The 19,724-nt window shown below is 33.6% G+C and overlaps 2 protein-coding genes and 1 long non-coding RNA gene across 5 annotated transcripts; 1 reads left to right on the top strand and 2 right to left on the bottom strand.

Annotated features, from left to right (window-relative positions):
- Positions 1 to 1,143: 1,143 nt before the first annotated feature.
- Positions 1,144 to 3,809, bottom strand: LOC145806409 (uncharacterized). 3 transcript variants are annotated; one of them, XR_014349490.1, is made up of 4 exons: positions 3,482 to 3,809; positions 2,114 to 2,421; positions 1,666 to 1,736; positions 1,144 to 1,530 (listed from the first exon to the last, which is right to left on the bottom strand). It is a non-coding gene; the product is annotated as an uncharacterized LOC145806409 (long non-coding RNA). The 3 variants fall into 3 exon arrangements; XR_014349489.1 differs by having other exon boundaries at positions 1,666 to 1,745; positions 3,482 to 3,808; XR_014349491.1 differs by having other exon boundaries at positions 3,205 to 3,556.
- A 3,855-nt stretch (positions 3,810 to 7,664) lies between these two features.
- Positions 7,665 to 11,243, bottom strand: LOC114273613 (early nodulin-93). Its single transcript, XM_028215415.2, has 4 exons — positions 10,849 to 11,243; positions 9,315 to 9,376; positions 8,555 to 8,630; positions 7,665 to 7,939 (listed from the first exon to the last, which is right to left on the bottom strand). The coding sequence occupies exons 1-4, from the start codon at positions 10,943 to 10,945 to the stop codon at positions 7,839 to 7,841; spliced, it is 336 nt and encodes a 111-aa protein (XP_028071216.2). The 5' UTR covers positions 10,946 to 11,243; the 3' UTR covers positions 7,665 to 7,838.
- Positions 11,244 to 18,943: 7,700 nt separating this feature from the next.
- LOC145805672 (secreted RxLR effector protein 161-like) lies at positions 18,944 to 19,387 on the top strand. The gene has a single exon (XM_082900846.1). It carries the CDS (start codon positions 18,944 to 18,946, stop codon positions 19,385 to 19,387), a length of 444 nt encoding a protein of 147 aa, XP_082756972.1.
- Positions 19,388 to 19,724: the final 337 nt, after the last annotated feature.

The following is a 19,724-nucleotide window of genomic DNA, read 5'->3' as shown; positions in this document are numbered from 1 at the left end:
AATTAGTAACTAGCTACCAAAGAAAGCCTAAAAACCCACTTTACCTTTTAATTGATGTGAGATTCAACCTTCATGGTCCAACACAAGTCTCTCTATTTGTATTTATTTCCTCTATGGAGGAGGGTACAGAAAAGCACAATATGCATTATAACGCCACTTTCCAAAAGCTTAAATCGAACAACTTGGATAAAAAAATATGCTGGGGAACAAGTTCATGAATTTTGATACTCCTCCAACATCAAGAAAACATATGAAGATATAAAAAGCTAACTTATAGGAGGCAAGAATCTTTGGAAAGTTGAGCAGTGCAGCATTGCGGCAAACATAATTGGCACTTTTCTTTTCTTTTTTTTTTAAAAAAAGAAAGCAATAATAAGCACATATTTAGGATGGCTATCAAGCCAATAGAGCAAAGTTAAAAAGGTTTTAGGAAGTTGATCCTAAGCTAACATAGAATTCTTTTCCCAAAATTGGAAAGGGTCTTTCATATAGGGTGAGTTGTAATATGCTTACAAACAAATATTTCTGACAAGAAATATGCAGAATTTTTTATGAGAATGATGTGATAGTGACATTATTGAACATATCAGTCATCTTGATAGGTCTTTTGTTTTGAAATGACAAATCAAAACTTACTACATCATTCTGGTATTAGTTTTCTGTATAAATTTTCTATTTGTATAGCACTGCTCTTCTTACAAATTTAGGTTACAAATTGACGCGGTAGTTGAGTTGTTCATATCATTTAATTTTAGTGGGTTCATTTTAAATACCAATACTTTGCTATTGTATGCCGCATCATTTATTTAAATAAAAAATAAATAAAAATAAAATAAAAAAGGGTTATACAAAAAGTTTGTTTGTGTAGCATTCTCTCAAGCAAAAAAGTTACACAACTATGATCTCGAAAAATCACAATGAAGTTCAGTAATTTCTTGCTAGTCAAACTAAATATAAAGAAAATAAAAAAATTATCAAACTCGAGAAATACTCAAATTTAGAAACTAGAAATTAAAAATAAAAAAATAAAAAAAAATCATGCCAAAAAAACAACCAAATGGATTTTTTTGGATAAAAATAATTACAAAATAAAACTTTCTTAGAACAAGAAAATTGCAAAATTGCAGGCTAAACAAAGGAATCTGATCGAAAAGTGCCTTAAGTCGCAGTAAAGCAATTAATTGTTGGGCCATTTATTATCAAACATGACCCATGGGCAAATTTGGCAATGCGCCATACACTTATTTACCATTTTGTTATTATGTAATCCTCTAAATAAGTCAAAGCCACTTTTCTTTTCTTTGCTTTTCTTATTCTTCTTCTTCTTCTTTTTTTTTTTTTTTTTTTGGACTTGATGAGCATCATACATCAATGGTATAGTATAGCTTATAGACTGTAAAATTGGAGCAATGAGCGCCAAAAGAGAGAGAAAAAAAAAAAACAGAAAGGGTGACGCAATGCATGAAGCTCCCGCTATTGTAATTATTTTGTAATTATCTCTTGTAATTCAATTTCATTAGCCTGCACCACCTGAAAATAAAAGAAATTTATATCTTAGGAAGATGAATACTTTAGTAGTGTTTGGAAACAATTATTTAATTTTCACCTTTTTCGAGCCAGATTAAAAATCATAATAAACCAAAGGTGATTGTTAAGATTGCTTACCTTAACCCCTTGGAGTTTGGCATTTGTAACATTCCATCCTGCTAGCATAGTTGTGCATACCACATCCAAAACTGCCATATCTCCAAAATGCAGTCATATTAGAAAATAAACAAAAATAGAAATGATACTGTTGTGAAGGGCCTGTTTGGTAACCATTCCGTTTTCAGTTTTCAGTTTATATTTATAAAAATTTTAAAAACTGTTATAAAAACTTGTTTGATAATTTTTTTGGTTTATAAATGGTTGTCTCAGTTTATAAATTTGAAAAAAAACATAAACTCAAAAAATGAGTTTACGTTTTCAGTTTTTTTTTTCAATTATTTTTTTTAAATAATTTTCTTTTCAATTATTTTTTTTACTGTGTAGGTTCATTTATGAACCATGTATATCTTGTGTTCTGTTGTGTTTGTTTTGTCTCTCTTTGTTGTTGCATTTTATGTGTACTAACCTAGAGCAAATCCAGTCTCCAGATTTCCATCCAGGGAGGGCACTTTCATCACAATCACCATTCCTTGTCGCTCCACACTTGTAGCAGCTTGTCCTGCTTGCATAGTTGTGTCCTCTGCAATTCATGGCATTGCAGTACCAGTCCCCTGCAAGTTCTTCAGTCCCGTTTATTTTACACGGTGACACATCGGTCCCACATCCAAACTTGGGCCACTTGCATCGTTGGCACGTGTCCCGCTTCTTGAAGTTCAGGTGTTGGCATGAACTGCACATCCAATCTCCTTCTCTGCTCATTTTGTTTTGTATCAGCTGACAGAATGAAACAAAACTGTAAGAAATAGATCTTACACATTTAAAGCTAAGATATAATCTTGCATTTGGTGTAAATCTACACTATATATTAAACAAATGGGGGGTTTTTAACCCCAAGGCTAATATCTCAATATGAATTTTGAAAATTTTTTATTTAAAATAAAAAATACTCAACATTTATTGATTTGGTCAAAATCATTTATTAACTTTTTTCAATCCACATGCCTTTCCACATGCGTGCATTTATTGATTTGATCAAAATCTCATGATCAACATTTAAAATCCTCCATACAAATAATTATAGATACAATCCGTGTATAGTTACTGTAGTACCCTTTTCAATTCTCCCATACACTATGGTTAGTGATAAGATTATTAAATTATTTTTATAAAAATCTTAAAAAACATAATTTATATATTAAAAAAAATCTAAAATAAATATAAATATCTATAATTATTCCGTGTATAGCACGGGTGATAGGTTAGTAAGCAATAGAACCAAAGTGCCTTTTCTTGCCTATATTTAATATTGATACAGAATTAAGAGAATGGTCAAAGACTTGGTCCGTACCCAGCCTATCCCTCCTAGACCCTGTTAACGGAGCCAAGTTTGGCAACTCTAAAATAATCTATCTTTTTATCTTTTTACCTTTTTTCCATCACATCACCTCTCTACTTTTCTGCACATCTTTTCGTAAAAAGACAAAAATATACTTATTTAGGTCATCACAAACAACCCCTTAGTGTTACTTAAAAAGAAAAGAAGAATTAAGGGAAAACCTATTTTATGATAAAGGGGATGTGCTAAAATTTTGATGTTGAACCTCAACAAACACTTCATGATTTGGAAATAGGCATTTCTACCCACACTAGCTAACAGTACTTTTCATGACCCTTGACAACAACTGCTTGAATACAAGGCTTGATTTTCCGACACTAGGGTTCAATCAAGATGGTAGGACTTACAAACTGGTGAAAAGAGCAGTAGAAACTATGAGTTTGAAACCTTGGAAACAATCTGAAATGCAAAAAAGAAGAACCAAGGACGGTTGCTCACCTTAAGAAGATGAACAAATGAAGTAATAAGTAGTACAAAGTAGTAGCAGAGGAAATAGCCAATGGAATTGGTGATATTGATGGATGGGTTGAGATGGTTTATATACTCGTTGAGCCTCGTGATGGGGCCCTAAAAATGTTCCTTTCGCAGGCTATACGAGCTTTGGATTGCTTTCTTAAGATGGGATTCCAAAAGTAGAAAATTATGAAAGATTAGGATAAAATAGCTCCCTCTTTCTTCTCTGTCTTATTGTTTAGGCTGGTGTGTTTGGGGAATTACTGGAAGGTTATAAACTAGTAAGTACATGGATACAAACACATATATTCCAAAAAAAAAAAAAATCCAATAATACCCTTCTTTATATGATTCCACGTGAATTATTTCAAGGATAAAAATTTTAAATGTTATTCTCTTCCCTCTATTGGTTTCTATTTAAGGCATTATGAGGGGAAGGTGTCATTTGAAAATTGGCTACATGGAATTTTCATCTCCCATGTAGGCTGATGTAGTTCCGGTCCACATGGTTCAGGTTTAAAGCTAGAGAAACAAGAGAAGTTCTCCATTCAGGAATCGATTCCTTTTAATGCACGTCCATTGTGAAATTCTATTCTTTTTCGTTTCAATTTCTTTCCAGCAATAATTCAAAAGTGTCATTTGAAGATTCATATCCATCGGTATTCTTTGCGGTCTCCTCACCCCCGCATATATGAATGCTTTTTCTTAATTTTCACCTTAAAAGGCTTGCATAGTTACATTAAATTGATTGAAGCTAAGTAGAATATTATATGGTCAGAGGGCATCTTTCAATTTGATGCCATTCCACATGTCAAACCTTTAAGTCCTCTAATAAACGCAACCAGGTATGGCTAGCAAAGCATTTAAAAAGGAATGTTCCAAGAACTTTTTCCCACAACAATTTATTAAATTGCTATCCGATGAACTATCTTAAAATTGCAAAGTTGTTCTCTTTTTGGCCTAAGGATCAAGATAAATAATATTAATCTGTAAACGCATAATATTTTTTTTTTTTAATTTTGTTTACGAAAGGTGATGTATTAGATAATTACTAGTCGGGTGGGATTATAGCATGTGGTATTCCGATTCTAAAATGAGGGTATTGCTTGATACAGTGGCTGTCAAAGATCCACAATCCTTTTCAATTCTGTTAGGTTAAATTCAATTAATTTGATACTTGTGTATCAGGGGGTAATAAGATATGAAACAATGAAACTGGAAATCTCTAACTTTTGCATCAGCATGCTAAGTTTATTCTCTCTACTCATCTTTAAAAAAAATTAAAACACAAAAAAATAAGCGTCTTTAACCATTACATGCATCAAGTTGTCATGCTAAAAATTTGTAAAATCTGTTTTATGGAGAAGAATACATGAGTTGAAGGAATTAGTGCAGTAAACTTCACATCTCTTCTACAGAAGACAGTGGATCACTGCTAGCTAGTATACTTACTTTTTGGTGATATAATTTAGCATTTGACAATTTTTTATTTATTTATTTTAGAGTAGAAGGACATGCCAGAGAGCTAATGAAAATGGCATTGATTTAAATTGGACTGTCCTTGAACTAAAATGCCTTGGCAACAGGGCGTCAAGTTGCCAAAGTTAATTTATAAGGGTTAGATAATGCTTTCACTCGGTTCAACTTGATGCTCACAATAATACTCTTTTTGTCTTTCACATATTTCTGCACAAATGTATGTGTGGTTTTAATGCCCTCTGTTATGATTCTTTACCAATCCTTGATCAACAAAGAAATGGTTCATTACACATAACAACAGTCATCGGAAGGGTGAAGGCAAAAGCAAATGATAACCTATTTCTTAGACATAAATGATTCTGTAGTGAAAAATGATCATATATGGGAAGGGAAAATACATTAGTATCTTCAATTTAACAATATATAGAAAGTGGTTAACTTATCGTTCAGATTAGACCATGCTGAGAAATTGACTGCTGAAGTTTGGTGCACTGCTAATTAACAAATTGACAAGCATACCTACCTCCATTGTGGGCACAGGAGGATATCAAACACATCAGTTTTTGTTAGAAGGCCCTTTGACAATGGTATGTTTGTTTTGGCTTACATTTGCTTACATGGCAAGTATAGTCAATTCCACGCATGCACAGATGCTTGCATGCTGACCTCGGATTTGATAAGGACGAATCCTAATCATCAATTGTTTTTACCGGACAAAATAAATATTCCAAATTTTAAAAACCTTAGACAAAAGCCACCCGCAGCTCTTTATTCTATATTTGTGGACTCCCCCTCAAAAAGGGGCCAATTATCCTCAATAATACTTCCAGAGAATCCATATCCCAAAGGTGATCGAAAAAATAGCCATTGCTTTTGAATATTCTCTTTATGCTATGTGAGTTAGTGTATTCTCAACTAGAGGATAGGAATTTTAATCATGCTTGAGTTTAACAGTGGTATGTTCTGTTTGCCCATCCCAGGTGCCCTTTTTATCATTTTAACTACTTGATTGTCTTATGCGCCAATACTGAGCATATAGCTCTTGAAAGAGCATAATGACCAAGCATTCATGTACCCAGCCTAGATTGGAACATAAGGCATAGTTCAGTTTGGTTATTCTCTCATGTAATCATTTTATTTCAAAATCTTCACCCTATCTAGAGTTTATCTGAACAGTAAAGATGAGGGAAATCTTCTCTGTGATTACCTTATTTTTCCCGATGCTGATCTAGTAATCAACGTTGGTAAGTGTGAAGCTTGATAATACTGTATACCAAGCAATGTATCTTATAGATCGAACTTATGTAAGGATACTTTGGTATTTTTCTCTTATATGTAACATATGCCTTAGCTAAATATAGTATAGCCATAGGTCAACTCCGTCGTATCTTGTAACTGGTTCATTCGTTTACATAGTGAAACAACACCCAATAAACCTCTTGTATTTTTGTATGATTGATCTTCAATTCCTTTATTTTTCTCCAATTTCATTTCCAACGGATCTCGTGTTAGGATTCTGCAATTCCAAAGAATCAGTATAGTTGCAAGGGAAGACAGGAAATATTTTGATAACTGTATTCTTACCTTTTTTAGTGCAGTCCCATGGGTAGAGGAAACAAGAACCAAAACAAAATCAAAGTAGATTGTTTTTCTCTCTTTCTTTTCTTCACAACCTCTCTCTCTCTCTCTCTCTCCCTCTCTCTCTCAGAGCACAAAGCAACATATTTAGAACAACTTCAAGATTAGTGAAGCATCCAGAAAGACAGAAAAATAATTTGCAATTATGCCTACAAATGAGCAACTCTGTTAGCTATGGTCTTAGAATCCAAACAAGTGAATAATAGGATTGAAGTTCCAGTATGATATTTTTGCGGTCCCTCAATGATTGTGGACCAGTGTAATATTCTTTCTTTCTTTTGACAGAGGATAGAGTTATTGACCACATGTCGCCGCATCACAATCAAATTAACAGGGCCATTTTAATAACTAATTATTAGTCACCACTACTCTAAACTAACCAACTCCATATCCCAAACTTGAACAATCACATTTAGACATTAAGCCCTTAACCCAGATGATCACTGTTGTATTTTATCCATATTTATGCTTTGGAAGCTTGTACCGCGAAGGCAAGCAGAGTAGCTTCTATTTCACCCTTCTTCTTTTTTCTTTTTTTTTAAATTCCAATTTCCTTTGTGGTGGTTGTGACTCAAACCCATAAATGAATAGAGTCAAGATTGTAGTAACAATTGAGCCTATAAAAAAAACCATACAATATATATATATATATATGGATATATTATTATATAAAATTTACAGTATATTTGATATGAACACTTTGTCACAGATTTTGTTCTTTTCAAAATTGCCTTTTATGTAATTACCCGTATCTAACTACTACAATACCCCTTTGATTACTTCAAACACTCAATATGCTATATTTAGTTCTTTAGTTCATTGGAATGAGATGGGATGCGATGAAATGGAATAGAATAGTCATTCTTTAAGCTTCCTTACAAAATGATCATCCCATTACTAGAATGTTCTATTTACAATGTATTTTTCATTGATTTTGTTAGTCAATCAAACATGAGAATGGACATTTTAATGAAATAATCATTCCATTCTAGTGAACCAAACACTACCATAGTGTGTACCCACGCAAAACAAAGGATGTAAATCAAGTAAATTGCAACCAAACATCATAATATGATATCCATAAGCACAAAAGCTGAGATAAACTTTGGAATTGAAATCCATAGAGTTATTTATATTACATTACACGCTAATTAAGAGCATGAGAGTTCATAATAGAAGAACTACAGGGTTGAGATGGAACTAGTTTAAGCTAGCTCATAGAATTTCATGCCTCAAAGCCAGAATGTGAGGGATGTTTGAAGGAGTTTCGTCGTGCCGATGCCAGAACTGTCTTGTCAGCTACTATAAAATATGCTGCTCCAGCCACTGCACATTGCAAATACATTTCTCATTAACCACCCCAAAAAAACTTTATTCTTAGATAATTTTTATACAAAATTTATGATTAGAAATTTAGAATGATTTGCAAGCAACAGTTTTAAAAACTCAAGCCAAATGAGCCTCTCTGCTTCAAATTGATAAGGTCAAGATTAGCCACATAATTCTAAATTAATTTTCTATATAATTTGATTAGAATGATATGTGAGTGACATTTTTGAAAATTTCAACTGAGTGAGCCTTTTTTCTTTATGAGTGAGTGATAACACCACGATTTGCCACGTAATGCTAAATTGATTTTCTATATAGTTTTTTTGTTTGTTTGTAAATTGTAAGCTTTCTTTGAAAGCAGCTCAATAAACTAAAAAAATCATATTGTTATTCTACAGATCTCGAAAAGTGGAAAAAAAAGAATTCAAATTATTCACGAAAAATCCAATGCAAATCCAAAAGAACAATTTTTTTTATTAAAAACAAAGGGTAAATTGGTAATTTTGCATTAAAAAGTAGAAAATGCCGATATTGCCATTCGTCATAGTAGTAGTAGTAGTAATAATAATAATAAAGCATGGGCATGTGACAGTGGTAATTAATAAAAATTACCTGTTGAGATTATGAGAGCTTGAGCAGTGTGATTGAGATGGGCTCTTGCCCAAGGCAGCATCCTCACGCTTGCCAACTGCATGGTTCATAAGTAACACTATGTCAGTAGAAATGTTAGAACATGAAAGGGATGAAGAATCAAACATATGAGTATTATTACATTAATGTTTAAGCTCTAGAACTTAGTGTGACATCTATGGTGGTGGGTTTGGAAAAACTCGACAAGGGTTAATTTGGAAAATTGGCAATGTGTTTGTTCCATGTTTATGTAAATGAAATTTACTATGTGTGTTCAGAAAAGCTATGGACCCAAAAAAAAAAAAATCCAAAAACTTGTTGGATGGTGTAAATTCAGTTTTGTATAATAAGAACCACTCTGGAAATACATCTCAACCAATCAATACTATTTACGAGTATTTTTCTTGGTAAATATTCTGGGTTCCTAATATTGTTGATTTGTGTTTGGAAATTTTCTGATGCTGTGTTTGGTTGGAGTTTTTGAGGTGGGATTTGGAAAAGGAATGAGAAATGTAATCCTATTTATGTTTGGTTATAATAAAAAATATATGGGAAAAGAAAGGGGGTGAGAAATAAATAAAGAAATAGGTTTATAACCAACACAACCAAACATAGTTAGGATTTGGAATTCTATTAATTCTTTCTCCTTTTCCTTTTATTTCCATTTCCCTTTCCATTTCCCTTCCCAAATCCCCCAACCAAACACAGCGTGAGAGGTTGTAAAATGTAAGGGAAGACTTACAGTTGGAATAGCAGTTGCAACGGTGGCAACTACAGCTGCCTTGGCTCCTGCAACAACACCCTCTGCAGATAGATGCAATTTAAAAATAAAATAAAATAAAATAAAATAAAGGAAGAAAAAAGAGTTAGACATTAAAATTTTTATTAGGATGAATTCAAAGAAAGAGGTTGATGAACATTAATTAAAGCACAATATAATTAGTGTCAAAGCACCATTCGATGTCATGTGACCAAATCTGATTTCATAATGGCTTGTCAATCATGAATCTTGACCATCGGATTGCTCAAAAGTACTACTTTTATTTATTATTATTTTTTTGATAAAAATTTCTTCTTCTTTTTGGCAGTAGTGAGGGATCCTTTCATCAAGGCACGATGACTTTTAGAACATGCACATATAGACCCTTGTAAATAAGAGAATTGTTATATATAGATTCAGATGCAAAGTTTACATACAAAAATTATTTAATAATTTATATATATATATATACATAAGTTGAATTTAAATTACATAAAATTTCTTTTAAATAAATTTATGTGTATAAATTTTACATCCATAATATTATTGTCACAACTAAAGAGGGACTCTTCTTTATCCCTTTAGATAAAAACATACCCACCCATGTAAAAAGGGCACCCTTTATGCTATTTAGTATTAGACTAGTATAGGGACCATCAAACACCAAATCTTCATTCAATAATTATAAGACCACCAAATAAGTATTATGATTTTATTGCTTTTTTTTGTGGATTGGGAATTGTTGAATGCCACATGGGAATCTCATGATGCTTAGCATTTTGATTCACATCACCCATAGCCCACTAATCATTTGGTCAAATGAGATCACCATATTAACATTAAAAAAAAAAAATTAATCAGCGTGTTTGGTTTGAATTTTTTGAATTAAGTTTTTTGAAAATTAAGTTTTTTGATTTTCGTGTTTTTTTTTGTTTTTAATAAATATTTTTTAAATTTTAAACATTTTCTTTTTTACTTTTTAGATGCACCTTACTTAGATGTATTTAAAAAATAAAAAATTTGTGAAAAAATATTTTAAAAAATAAATAAATACATAAAAGTACCAAAAAATGTACTAAATTCTCGTATTTTTTTTTTATATTTTGGATATTTAGTGAATTTTTAAAAAGTTTTCTTCACAATTTTTTTACTTTTTAGATACATTTAAGTTAAGTATGTCTAAAAATTTTAAAAATTGCTTAAAATATTAAAAAAAATCGAAAAATAAGAAAAATAAAATTTTCTGAAAAGTACTTTTTAAAAAGTGAAACCAAGCATAGTGAATGTTTCTTTAAAAATTTTCATAATTAAAATAACCTATCAGTGACAACTTTGATATTATGATCTATTGAAATAAATTTTTATTTTTAAAATGATATATCTATACTGTATACATTTTTTGTATCAATCTATTTATACATCATTATTCTAGCATCCACAAATAAAATGATCATCATTAAAAAAGAGAAGAAGAAATGCAAAAAAGAAAAGAAAGAGTTTGAGTAAGCATTATTACCATGGGAGCAGCGCTTGGCCGTGGCTAGCTTCTGGTCAAGTGAAAGCAAGTTGGTTCTCTCAAGGGGAGACTGAGCCATAATATTATTCTTGGCCATTGTAGACAATACCAAAAACTAAAACACACAAATATACTTGAAAGAATGAAGTGTGGGTTTTTTTTTCTTCTTTTTAAATGAATTGAGAGAATGGTTTATGAAGTTTTAGCATGAAGTGGGTTTGAGCATTGTTTCAATATTTATAGGCATTTGAGAGAGACTGACGCTAGTATAGGAGTTGGTGAGAGAGAGAGAGAGAGAGAGAGTGAGAGAAATCAGGTGTTGTGGTGGTGGGTGGATAGGGAGTTGATGGTTTTGAGTGCATTTCGAACGTCGGGGTCTGTTGTTTTGAATATGTAGTACGTATGGTATACCTAGGTTTCTGTTATTCTCGGTTGATTTTTGTTAAGGTTAAATTATAAATATATTTTTTGAGATTTGTTTAAGATACAGATTATTCTTTACGGCTTAAAAAAAATATAAATATCCATTGTTAGATTTTTTTTATTTAATAGAATTATTTAAAAAAATGAAATTTATAACTATTCTATTATACGATAATAAAATTATCTAAATTATTAATTAAAATATATTTCTGACATGATTAAAAATTATTAATTGATTTGATATTTTATTTATAAAAACGATCATTTATTATGAAATTAGAAATGTCAAGAATGAAATATAATTTTTAAAATTATAAGATTAATAGTTTAGGCAAATTTTGCCTGCATAATTTACCGATTAATCAATGGCCCCAGGTACTGTGCACCGGAGTGAAGATTGATTTTAGTGGGCAAGGCCTGTTTGGATAATGGCAATTTTGACTTTTAAACTCCAAATAAATAAATAAAAAATCATTAAAAAATTTAAAGATAAATTACATTCACCTCCATTTAAAAAGAAAAGATATAATTAGTTTTATATTTTGATGTAATTTTATTGACCTTTTTGTCTGGCTATATTGACTTAAATAATACAAATAGTAGGTAAATATTAAAATAAATAAAAATAAATATACATCTTACTAGTTAAAAGATGATAATATTATTTTTTTTCTTTCACACGACTAATGAATTATTGATGAAAAATAAACTAACTTTTTATGTAAATTAAAACCTTAAGGGATGTCAGCATAATTATGTCAAAATTGTAGGGTTAATTGTACTTTTTCTAAATCTCAAGAGGGTTGATTGTAATTTATCCAAAATTTAAAAACTTAAAAAGTCATTAAAAAATGTAAGTCATTACCCATTCACGATTTTTTTATATAATTAAAAATTTTATTTTTTATAATTTTTTTCACCTCATAAAAAATTTAAAAAATAAAAAAGTGACCAAAAAAAAAAAGAGTTAAATCTCAAATAAGGTTATTTGGGCTCTTAAGCCTCGTTTAGGATACTAGTTTGGGCTAAAATAGTCATATAGGACAAAATAGACTATTTTAGTCAAATAGATTAAAATATCACATCCAACTCATAATATTTTTATTTTTTCTCTCACAAAAGTCAAAAAAGTTTAAAAGTCTATCTTAAACGAAACTTTTTAGCCACGGGCTAGAACAACTAAAAAAATTAAAAAGTCAACCTACATCATAAACCCACCCTTAGTTTTTTGGGAAATATGCTAGGAATAGTCGTAAAACTATAGGTAGGTGATCCCAAAATATCATGTAATATTATTCATGCTTGTATTTTCAACTAATACGTAATAAAAAAGTTTATGAATAGAATAATATTAATCTACTTCGCTAGCTAATTAGAAGAACTCAACCTGGAATATGATTTTGAAATTAAAAGTATCAGATATTCCTAGAAGCATATCATCAAAAAAAAACTTCCTTGAACCACAGATCAAGAAAAACATGATAAAAATTGTAATTAAGGCTAGACATAAGGTTATCTGACTCGTAAAAATTGCTCAAACTGAACTGTCTACACCTATTTAGTAGTTTCACATAATCGTTATGGTTGGAAGTGGTTTAAGATTTTCCTGTTTTGTGAGTTGTGGGCAGATCGTGGGTTTTACTACACCCGCACTCATCCATCCGCATCTGTATACATTTATTTTATTTTATTTTATTTATAAATCTAGACTGCCAGATTTTCTTGTAAGTTTTGTAAGTGTATAACCCTAATATTCTCTTCTCTCTCTTACTTGCAAGTAAACAAATGTTTTGCAACTTTTTGCATTGCAAGTGTGGAGACTCAACAAATACTGGTAACTTGCAATAAAACTAGTAAAATGGCTTATTCATGGCTATGCTTTTTGTGTTTTCGCTAGTTAGTGAGTTCAGGAAAACCTAAAATCAATTTTTTAAAAGAAATGTTTGTTCCATTTTTATTAAAACAACTATGGGTTTTGTTTAATTTATACATTTTTGTCACGACCCAAACCCGGCCCTATGGGTTTAGCACCGTAACCGGCCAGTAATCCGAGATTACCGAAGGCCTGCTGAACAGTAATACAGTAAAACAGAGTACAGGGCCTGGCGGAAGCCAAAACAGTAATTAAACAATGTCCAATGAGCTGTGACGGTCTGTATGCCAAAAAGATTTTTCATGCATTCATACATACAAACAGTACGGTCTATACAGAATTTACAGTCACACAGTACAGGAACCTAATCCCTTGATAACAGTACGGTAAACATTCAGTCCATACAGAACAGTTAGACAGTATGAAGACAGGCGGGGGAAAACAAACAAAACACCCCAAAGCCATAACATGGCAACTCGGAACCTCGCAGTGAGGCACAAAGGCTGGCCTGACAAAACTGGAGTTACCCTGACGCTCCTAGCTCCGATCTAGTGCCTGTACACCTACATATATATATGAGCAGTGAGCTAAAGCCCAGTGAATAACATAAAGCGTAAAGGGGTTTAGAATGAATGTCCTTACAGTAATGAAAACAGTTCAATTCAATCAGTATTTCAGTTGTTCAGTACAGTAAACAGTCATATGTGGTACATCCATTAGCATAACAGTAACAGTAGGTCTTAAAAGACCGAACAGTAATGATGGCCATCAGTCAGTAAACAGTAGTGGCTCCACGAGGGAACCGACAGAGATCTCTGTAACAGTAACAGTAACAGTAAACAGTAGGTACTAAGGATGCCACAGTACAGTTCAGAAATAAAGGACATACATTCATTCAATAATACCAATTCAGTAAACAGTTCAGTTCAGTATTCAAAAGATATCAGTTGAACATATCTTTACACAATTGTTACTCACAGAGTTTGGGCTACAGTATGCTAGAGCGTGTCTCCCCAGTCGCCAACCCTACACAGTTAACAGATTGAACACACACTAAGCTACCCAATTGGGAACGGTAATAACTTAATTCCTAATGCCTCGGTGTGTTCTATATCTATATCCTCAACAAGATGCCTTAAACTAGGCCTAAGAATGCCTAGAATGGGATGAGGATGCAAAGATGTACATTTAAAAGCATTTTCAGAAAAACAGAGTTCCGCTCGAGCTCAGGTTTCCCCGCTCGAGCAGACATGCAAGAAAGGTACATGCTCGAGCGTAAACTTTCCCGCTCGAGCTTACTGTAAAAGTGCTGGATGGGTGAAATCTCCGCTCGATGCCCGCTCGAGCGTGAGACATGACTCCGCTCGAGCGCCCAATCCTCCGCTCGAGCGGACTGCAAAACAGTACAGAAATACTGGACGCTCGAATTCTACGCTCGAGCGGCACTTCCTACGCTCGAGCGGAAGTGCAGAATCTGGAAATTCCAGATTGCACCTCCAAGCCAAAAACCAAGTTCAAAAGCATTAAAATCGATCCTCTTGGGCCCATTTTCTGGAAAACATTTATAGACACATAGAATAACATGATTCAAAACTCAATTTGGGAAATCAAAGCCCAAGGGTGTTTTATTCAAACCCAATTTCAAACAATTTTCAAGAAGAAGAAGAACATGCAAACATGTATGAATTCAAACCATTTTGAAGCTCCAATGTGATGCTCTAAGGAGCCAATTCTTTTCAAAACATGGTGAAAACATGGACCATTACAAAATTATGAACATGCATGTAACCTTTTTCCATGAACTCAACTCAAAATCCAACAATACTAATATGCATGCAAAGATTGAGCTTCAATTCACCATTAATGAATCAATTCATGACTTAGCTCTACAACTAGACATGAACCATGCAAGAACCAGTTCAAACATAAGAATGAGAAGATGAAATCCTTACCTAGAGCTTGTATTCAAGGTTTAGGAGTCCAATTAGGCAAATCTCCTATGATCTCTTCAAGCCTTTCAAGCCAATTCTCAAGAACAATTCCACTCTCTCACTTCCTCTCTCTCTAGTTCGGTGGTGTGCTCAAAATATGGCTGAAGAAATGTTTTGATAAAGCATACACAAGGCTCAAATATGAGTAAACAAAGGCCCCACTAGATGGCAAAAGTGTAATTACGTCAAACTCTTTAATTGGCATATTTTAATCTAATTTAATCATACCTAATCGGTTTTCAGATAATTATACCATAAAATTACATTAATTATGAGGATCATAAAACACTGACCAATTCCGGATTCGGCCGCCGATAAGGCCTTCAATTAGCAGTTTAAACATATAAGCATGAACAGATAATCATACAGTCAAACAGATAGAATGCAATTCAAACAGATGTATTCATTTAATTCAGTTTAAATTTCGGCCAGTCAGTTCAGTACTTTAATCAGTTCAATTATCAGCCAGTTATCAGTCATTATCAGTTCCGTTTAGCAGTAATCGGTGATTATCGGTAATCAATCAGTCATTAATCAGTAAACAGCATGAGGGTTGTTACAATTTTCTACCAAGTGAATATGAATTAATTGACTGATCATGGCTTGTGCTTATGGCCGGTTTTCTTCTAGAAGTAAATTGAATAGATAAGCCGTAATTTATTTAAGATAAATCATTTGAAAAATAATGATTTCATGATAAGAAATATGTAATTTTATGATCCAAAATAGTATTTAAAAATGGGGGGGAAAGGCCCAAAAGAAATATTTAAAAATAGAAAAAAACAAGTCCTAAAAATAAATTTTTTGTGAACCCTACACAAATCACAATCTGCATTGCGAGCTGTTGCGGGTTTAATTTTTTTCAAACCGCAAACATACGGGCGAATCCAAACCGCAAACCAAACCATCAAGAACTAATTTCCAAGCACCCCTAAAAGTTGAATATGCAACATCAATCCAAGTTCACATGCCCAAAATGAAAATTAAATTCAAGTGTTATTTAAAGCTTGTTAATTAACAAGCTTTAAATAACACTTGAATTCTCTGTATAACTGGAACTTCTACGTTACTTGAAGCTTATTCCTCAAATATCATCATTAATTCTTCTTTGAGAAAAAAAAAGTTCATGACCTATGGACCTTCTATCTCCGCACAACATTGCTCTGTTAGGCGTAAGCCCTATTGCGAAAAATTTCTTATTGTTGCCTCTCATACAAGGTGTTAATATATATATTAGATTTAGATTTATACTTTATCTCCTTGTATTGTAGATATAGTTTATCTCTATCTTTATCTCCTTGTATCTCTATTTCCTTCTATACTTATCTAGGTTTGTGTTCTGCCTATAAATACAGGCTCTCTTATTGTTTTTAATTCATTCTATATAATACAGATACACATTTTTCATATTTCTTTCAGCCATTCTAACATGATATCAGAGCATAGGTCTTGAATCCTAACTCTTCTTTTCTCTTACTTATTGCCCGTATATAGTGGCATTATAGCATCTCTCTTCTCTTTCATCAATACACTATTCTTTGTTTCACAACATTGCTTCGTCATCATCATTGACCAAAAATTTAAAAATTTTGCCACAAAGTTCTCGGAATTGTGCCCTGGTTTCAACGCCACCAGGCTTGTCGCCAAAAACCTCCACACGCACCCTCACGCGCCACTTTTCTCACTGGCGCGTCCAGTCTTCTACCTCCACTCTCCTACGTGCACACATGCGCCATAACTGTGCGCCGTTCCTGTTACCGTGCACCCGCGTGCGCCGCTCCTACTATCGTCAATTAAGTCATGTAATTCCCGATACTTTGGATTGTTTATCTTGTCAACTTACAAAACAACCTGCCTTATCATTTAATGCAAGTACTTTTATTTCTCATGCACCATTTGATCTTATACATTCTGATATTTAGGGACCATCACCTACTACCACTATGGGGGGATTGCGTTACTTTGTTGTATTTGTTGATAATTTTTCACGTTTTACATGGTTGTTTCTCATGAAAAGTCGATCAAAACTCAAACAACTTTATTACAATTTTGCAAGCATGGTCCAAACCCAATTTTTTAAAACCATTAAAATTTTTGATTTGATAATGCTATGGAATATAGGGATCTTGACTTTCTCTCATTTCTTCAGCGTTATGGTACTCAGCCTCATTGTTCCTGTGCTGGCATGTCCCGGCAAAATGGTCGTGCTAAATGGAAGTATAGGCGTATTCTTGACACTACTCGAGCCCTTCTTATCTCTTCTTCATGTCCTGAATATTTTTTGGGGGAAGCTGCTCTTACTATTATCTACACTATCAATTGTGTTCCCACTTCTACTATCCATAACCAAACTCCTTATGCACGTTTACATGGCACTAGTCCTCCATACACAAAACTTCGGGTTTTTGGGTCCGCATGCTTTGTTCTCCTCCAACCTCATGAGCACACCAAACTTGAACTCCGTTCTCATTTTTGTTGCTTTCTTAGGTATGTAATTGAACATAAAGGCTATCGTTGCTGGGATCCTATCACTAAACGTCTTCGTGTCTCTCGTCATGTGATTTTCTGGGAGCATAAAATATTTTCATCCTTATCCTCGTTCCACTTATCATCATCTTCTACTTCCATTCTGTTTACTAATCCTTCTATTGATTTCTTCTCTAATGCCTTTGATGCAGGTTCCTCCTCTCTAGAGACGCCTTTGCCTACACCTGATCCTGCCCTGACTACTCCCTCTGATGGTCTCGTTGAGTCTCCTATCACCCTACCAGATCCTTCTTCCACTGGTGGTCCACATCAGGTAACTCAACCACCTGTTCATCTTTGTGATTATATTGTTGGATCTACTGCCTTTTCTACTTATGAACCTACCTCCTATCGTAAGGCTTATACTAATCCTCTTTGGCAGCAAGCTATGACTGATGAATTACAAGCTTTAGACAAAACTCATACCTGGGATGTTATTAATCTTCTTCTTGGAAAGACTGCGATTGGCTGCAGATGGGTCTACAAAATCAAGATCCATTCTGATGGCTCTATTGAGCACTACAAAGCCCGTCTTGTTGCAAAGGGCTTCACCCAAGAATATGGCATTGATTATGAGGAGATTTTCGCTCTGGTTGCTCAACTTATCTCTATGCGTAGCTTACTTGTTGTTACTGCTGCTCGCCACTAGGATCTCTTTTAGATGTATGTCAAAAATGCCTTCCTTAATGGTAATCTTCTTGAGGAAGTCTACATGCACCCTCCTCCTGGGTCAGCCTATCCGGCTCATAAGGTTTGCAAACTACAGCGTACTCTCTATGGTCTCAAGCAAGCCCCACGAGCTTGGTTTGCAAAATTCAGTTCTACCATCCATGACTTCGACTTCAACTCCAGCTCATATGACTCCGCTCTATTTGTTCGAACCACTCTTCATAGTACTACTCTTTTTCTTCTTTACGTGGATGATATGATTATCACCAGTGATGATGTGGCTGGTATTCCTAGCCTCAAACAATTTATCAATCGTCAATTTGAGATCAAAAACCTTGGTGCTCTTAATTATTTCTTAGGACTTGAAATCTCTCATGATTCCACTGGTTATTATTTGTCACAAGCCAAATATGCATCTGATCTTCTGGCAAGTGCTGGTCTTACCGATTACAAGACTACCTCTACTCCCGTTGATCTTCCGACTTGTCTCACTCCTCTAGACGAGGATCTTCTCTCTGATGCTACTCTTTATTGCCAGCTGGTTGGTAGTCTTGTCTATCTCACTATGACTCGTCCTAACATTGCTTATGTTGTCCATCTTATTATTTAGTACATGTCGGCTCCCCGCACGCCACATTGCATTGCTCTACTTCGCATACTTTGGTACCTTAAAGGCACTATGTTCCATGGGCTCCATTACTCTGCTTACTCTTCTCTCGAGCTTTATGCTTTTTCTGATGCTGATTGGACTGGGGATCCTACTGATCGACGCTCTACCACGGGTTTCTATTTCTTCTTAGAAGATTCTCTTCTTACTTGGCACAGCAAGAAACAGTCCCTCACTGCTCGCCCTAGTATTGAAGTTGAATACCGCACTCTTGCTGACACTACTCAGGAACTTTTATGGCTTCGCTGGCTTCTTGCTGATATGATTGTTTCTTTCCCTGGTGTCACCTCTCTCTATTATGACAATCAGAGTTCCATTCAGATTGCTCACAATGATGTCTTCCCTGATCGTACCAAATATATTGAGATTAACTATCATTTCATTCGATAGCATGTTACACGTGGCATTGTTCACCTTCTTCCTATTTCTTTTGCTGATCAACCTGCTAATATTTTCACAAAGGCTCATCCTTCTAGTTATTTCAGTGATCTAGTTTCCAAACTCAAATTGGTTGATGCTTACCCACCTTGAGTTTGAGAGGGGCTGTTAATGTATATATTAGATTTAGATTTAGATTTATACTTTATCTCCTTGTATTGTAGATATAGTTTATCTCTATCTCTATCTCTATCTGCTTATATCTCTATCTCTCTCTATCGCTATCTCCTTCTATACTTATCTAGGTTTGTGTTCAGCCTATAAATACAGGCTCTCCTATTGTATTCAA

This window comes from Camellia sinensis, chromosome 13 (genome assembly GCF_055761805.1).
Source record: "Camellia sinensis isolate YWXY chromosome 13, ASM5576180v1, whole genome shotgun sequence".
Classification (NCBI taxonomy): domain Eukaryota; kingdom Viridiplantae; phylum Streptophyta; class Magnoliopsida; order Ericales; family Theaceae; genus Camellia; species Camellia sinensis.
This window is presented reverse-complemented; position numbering and strand designations above follow the sequence as displayed.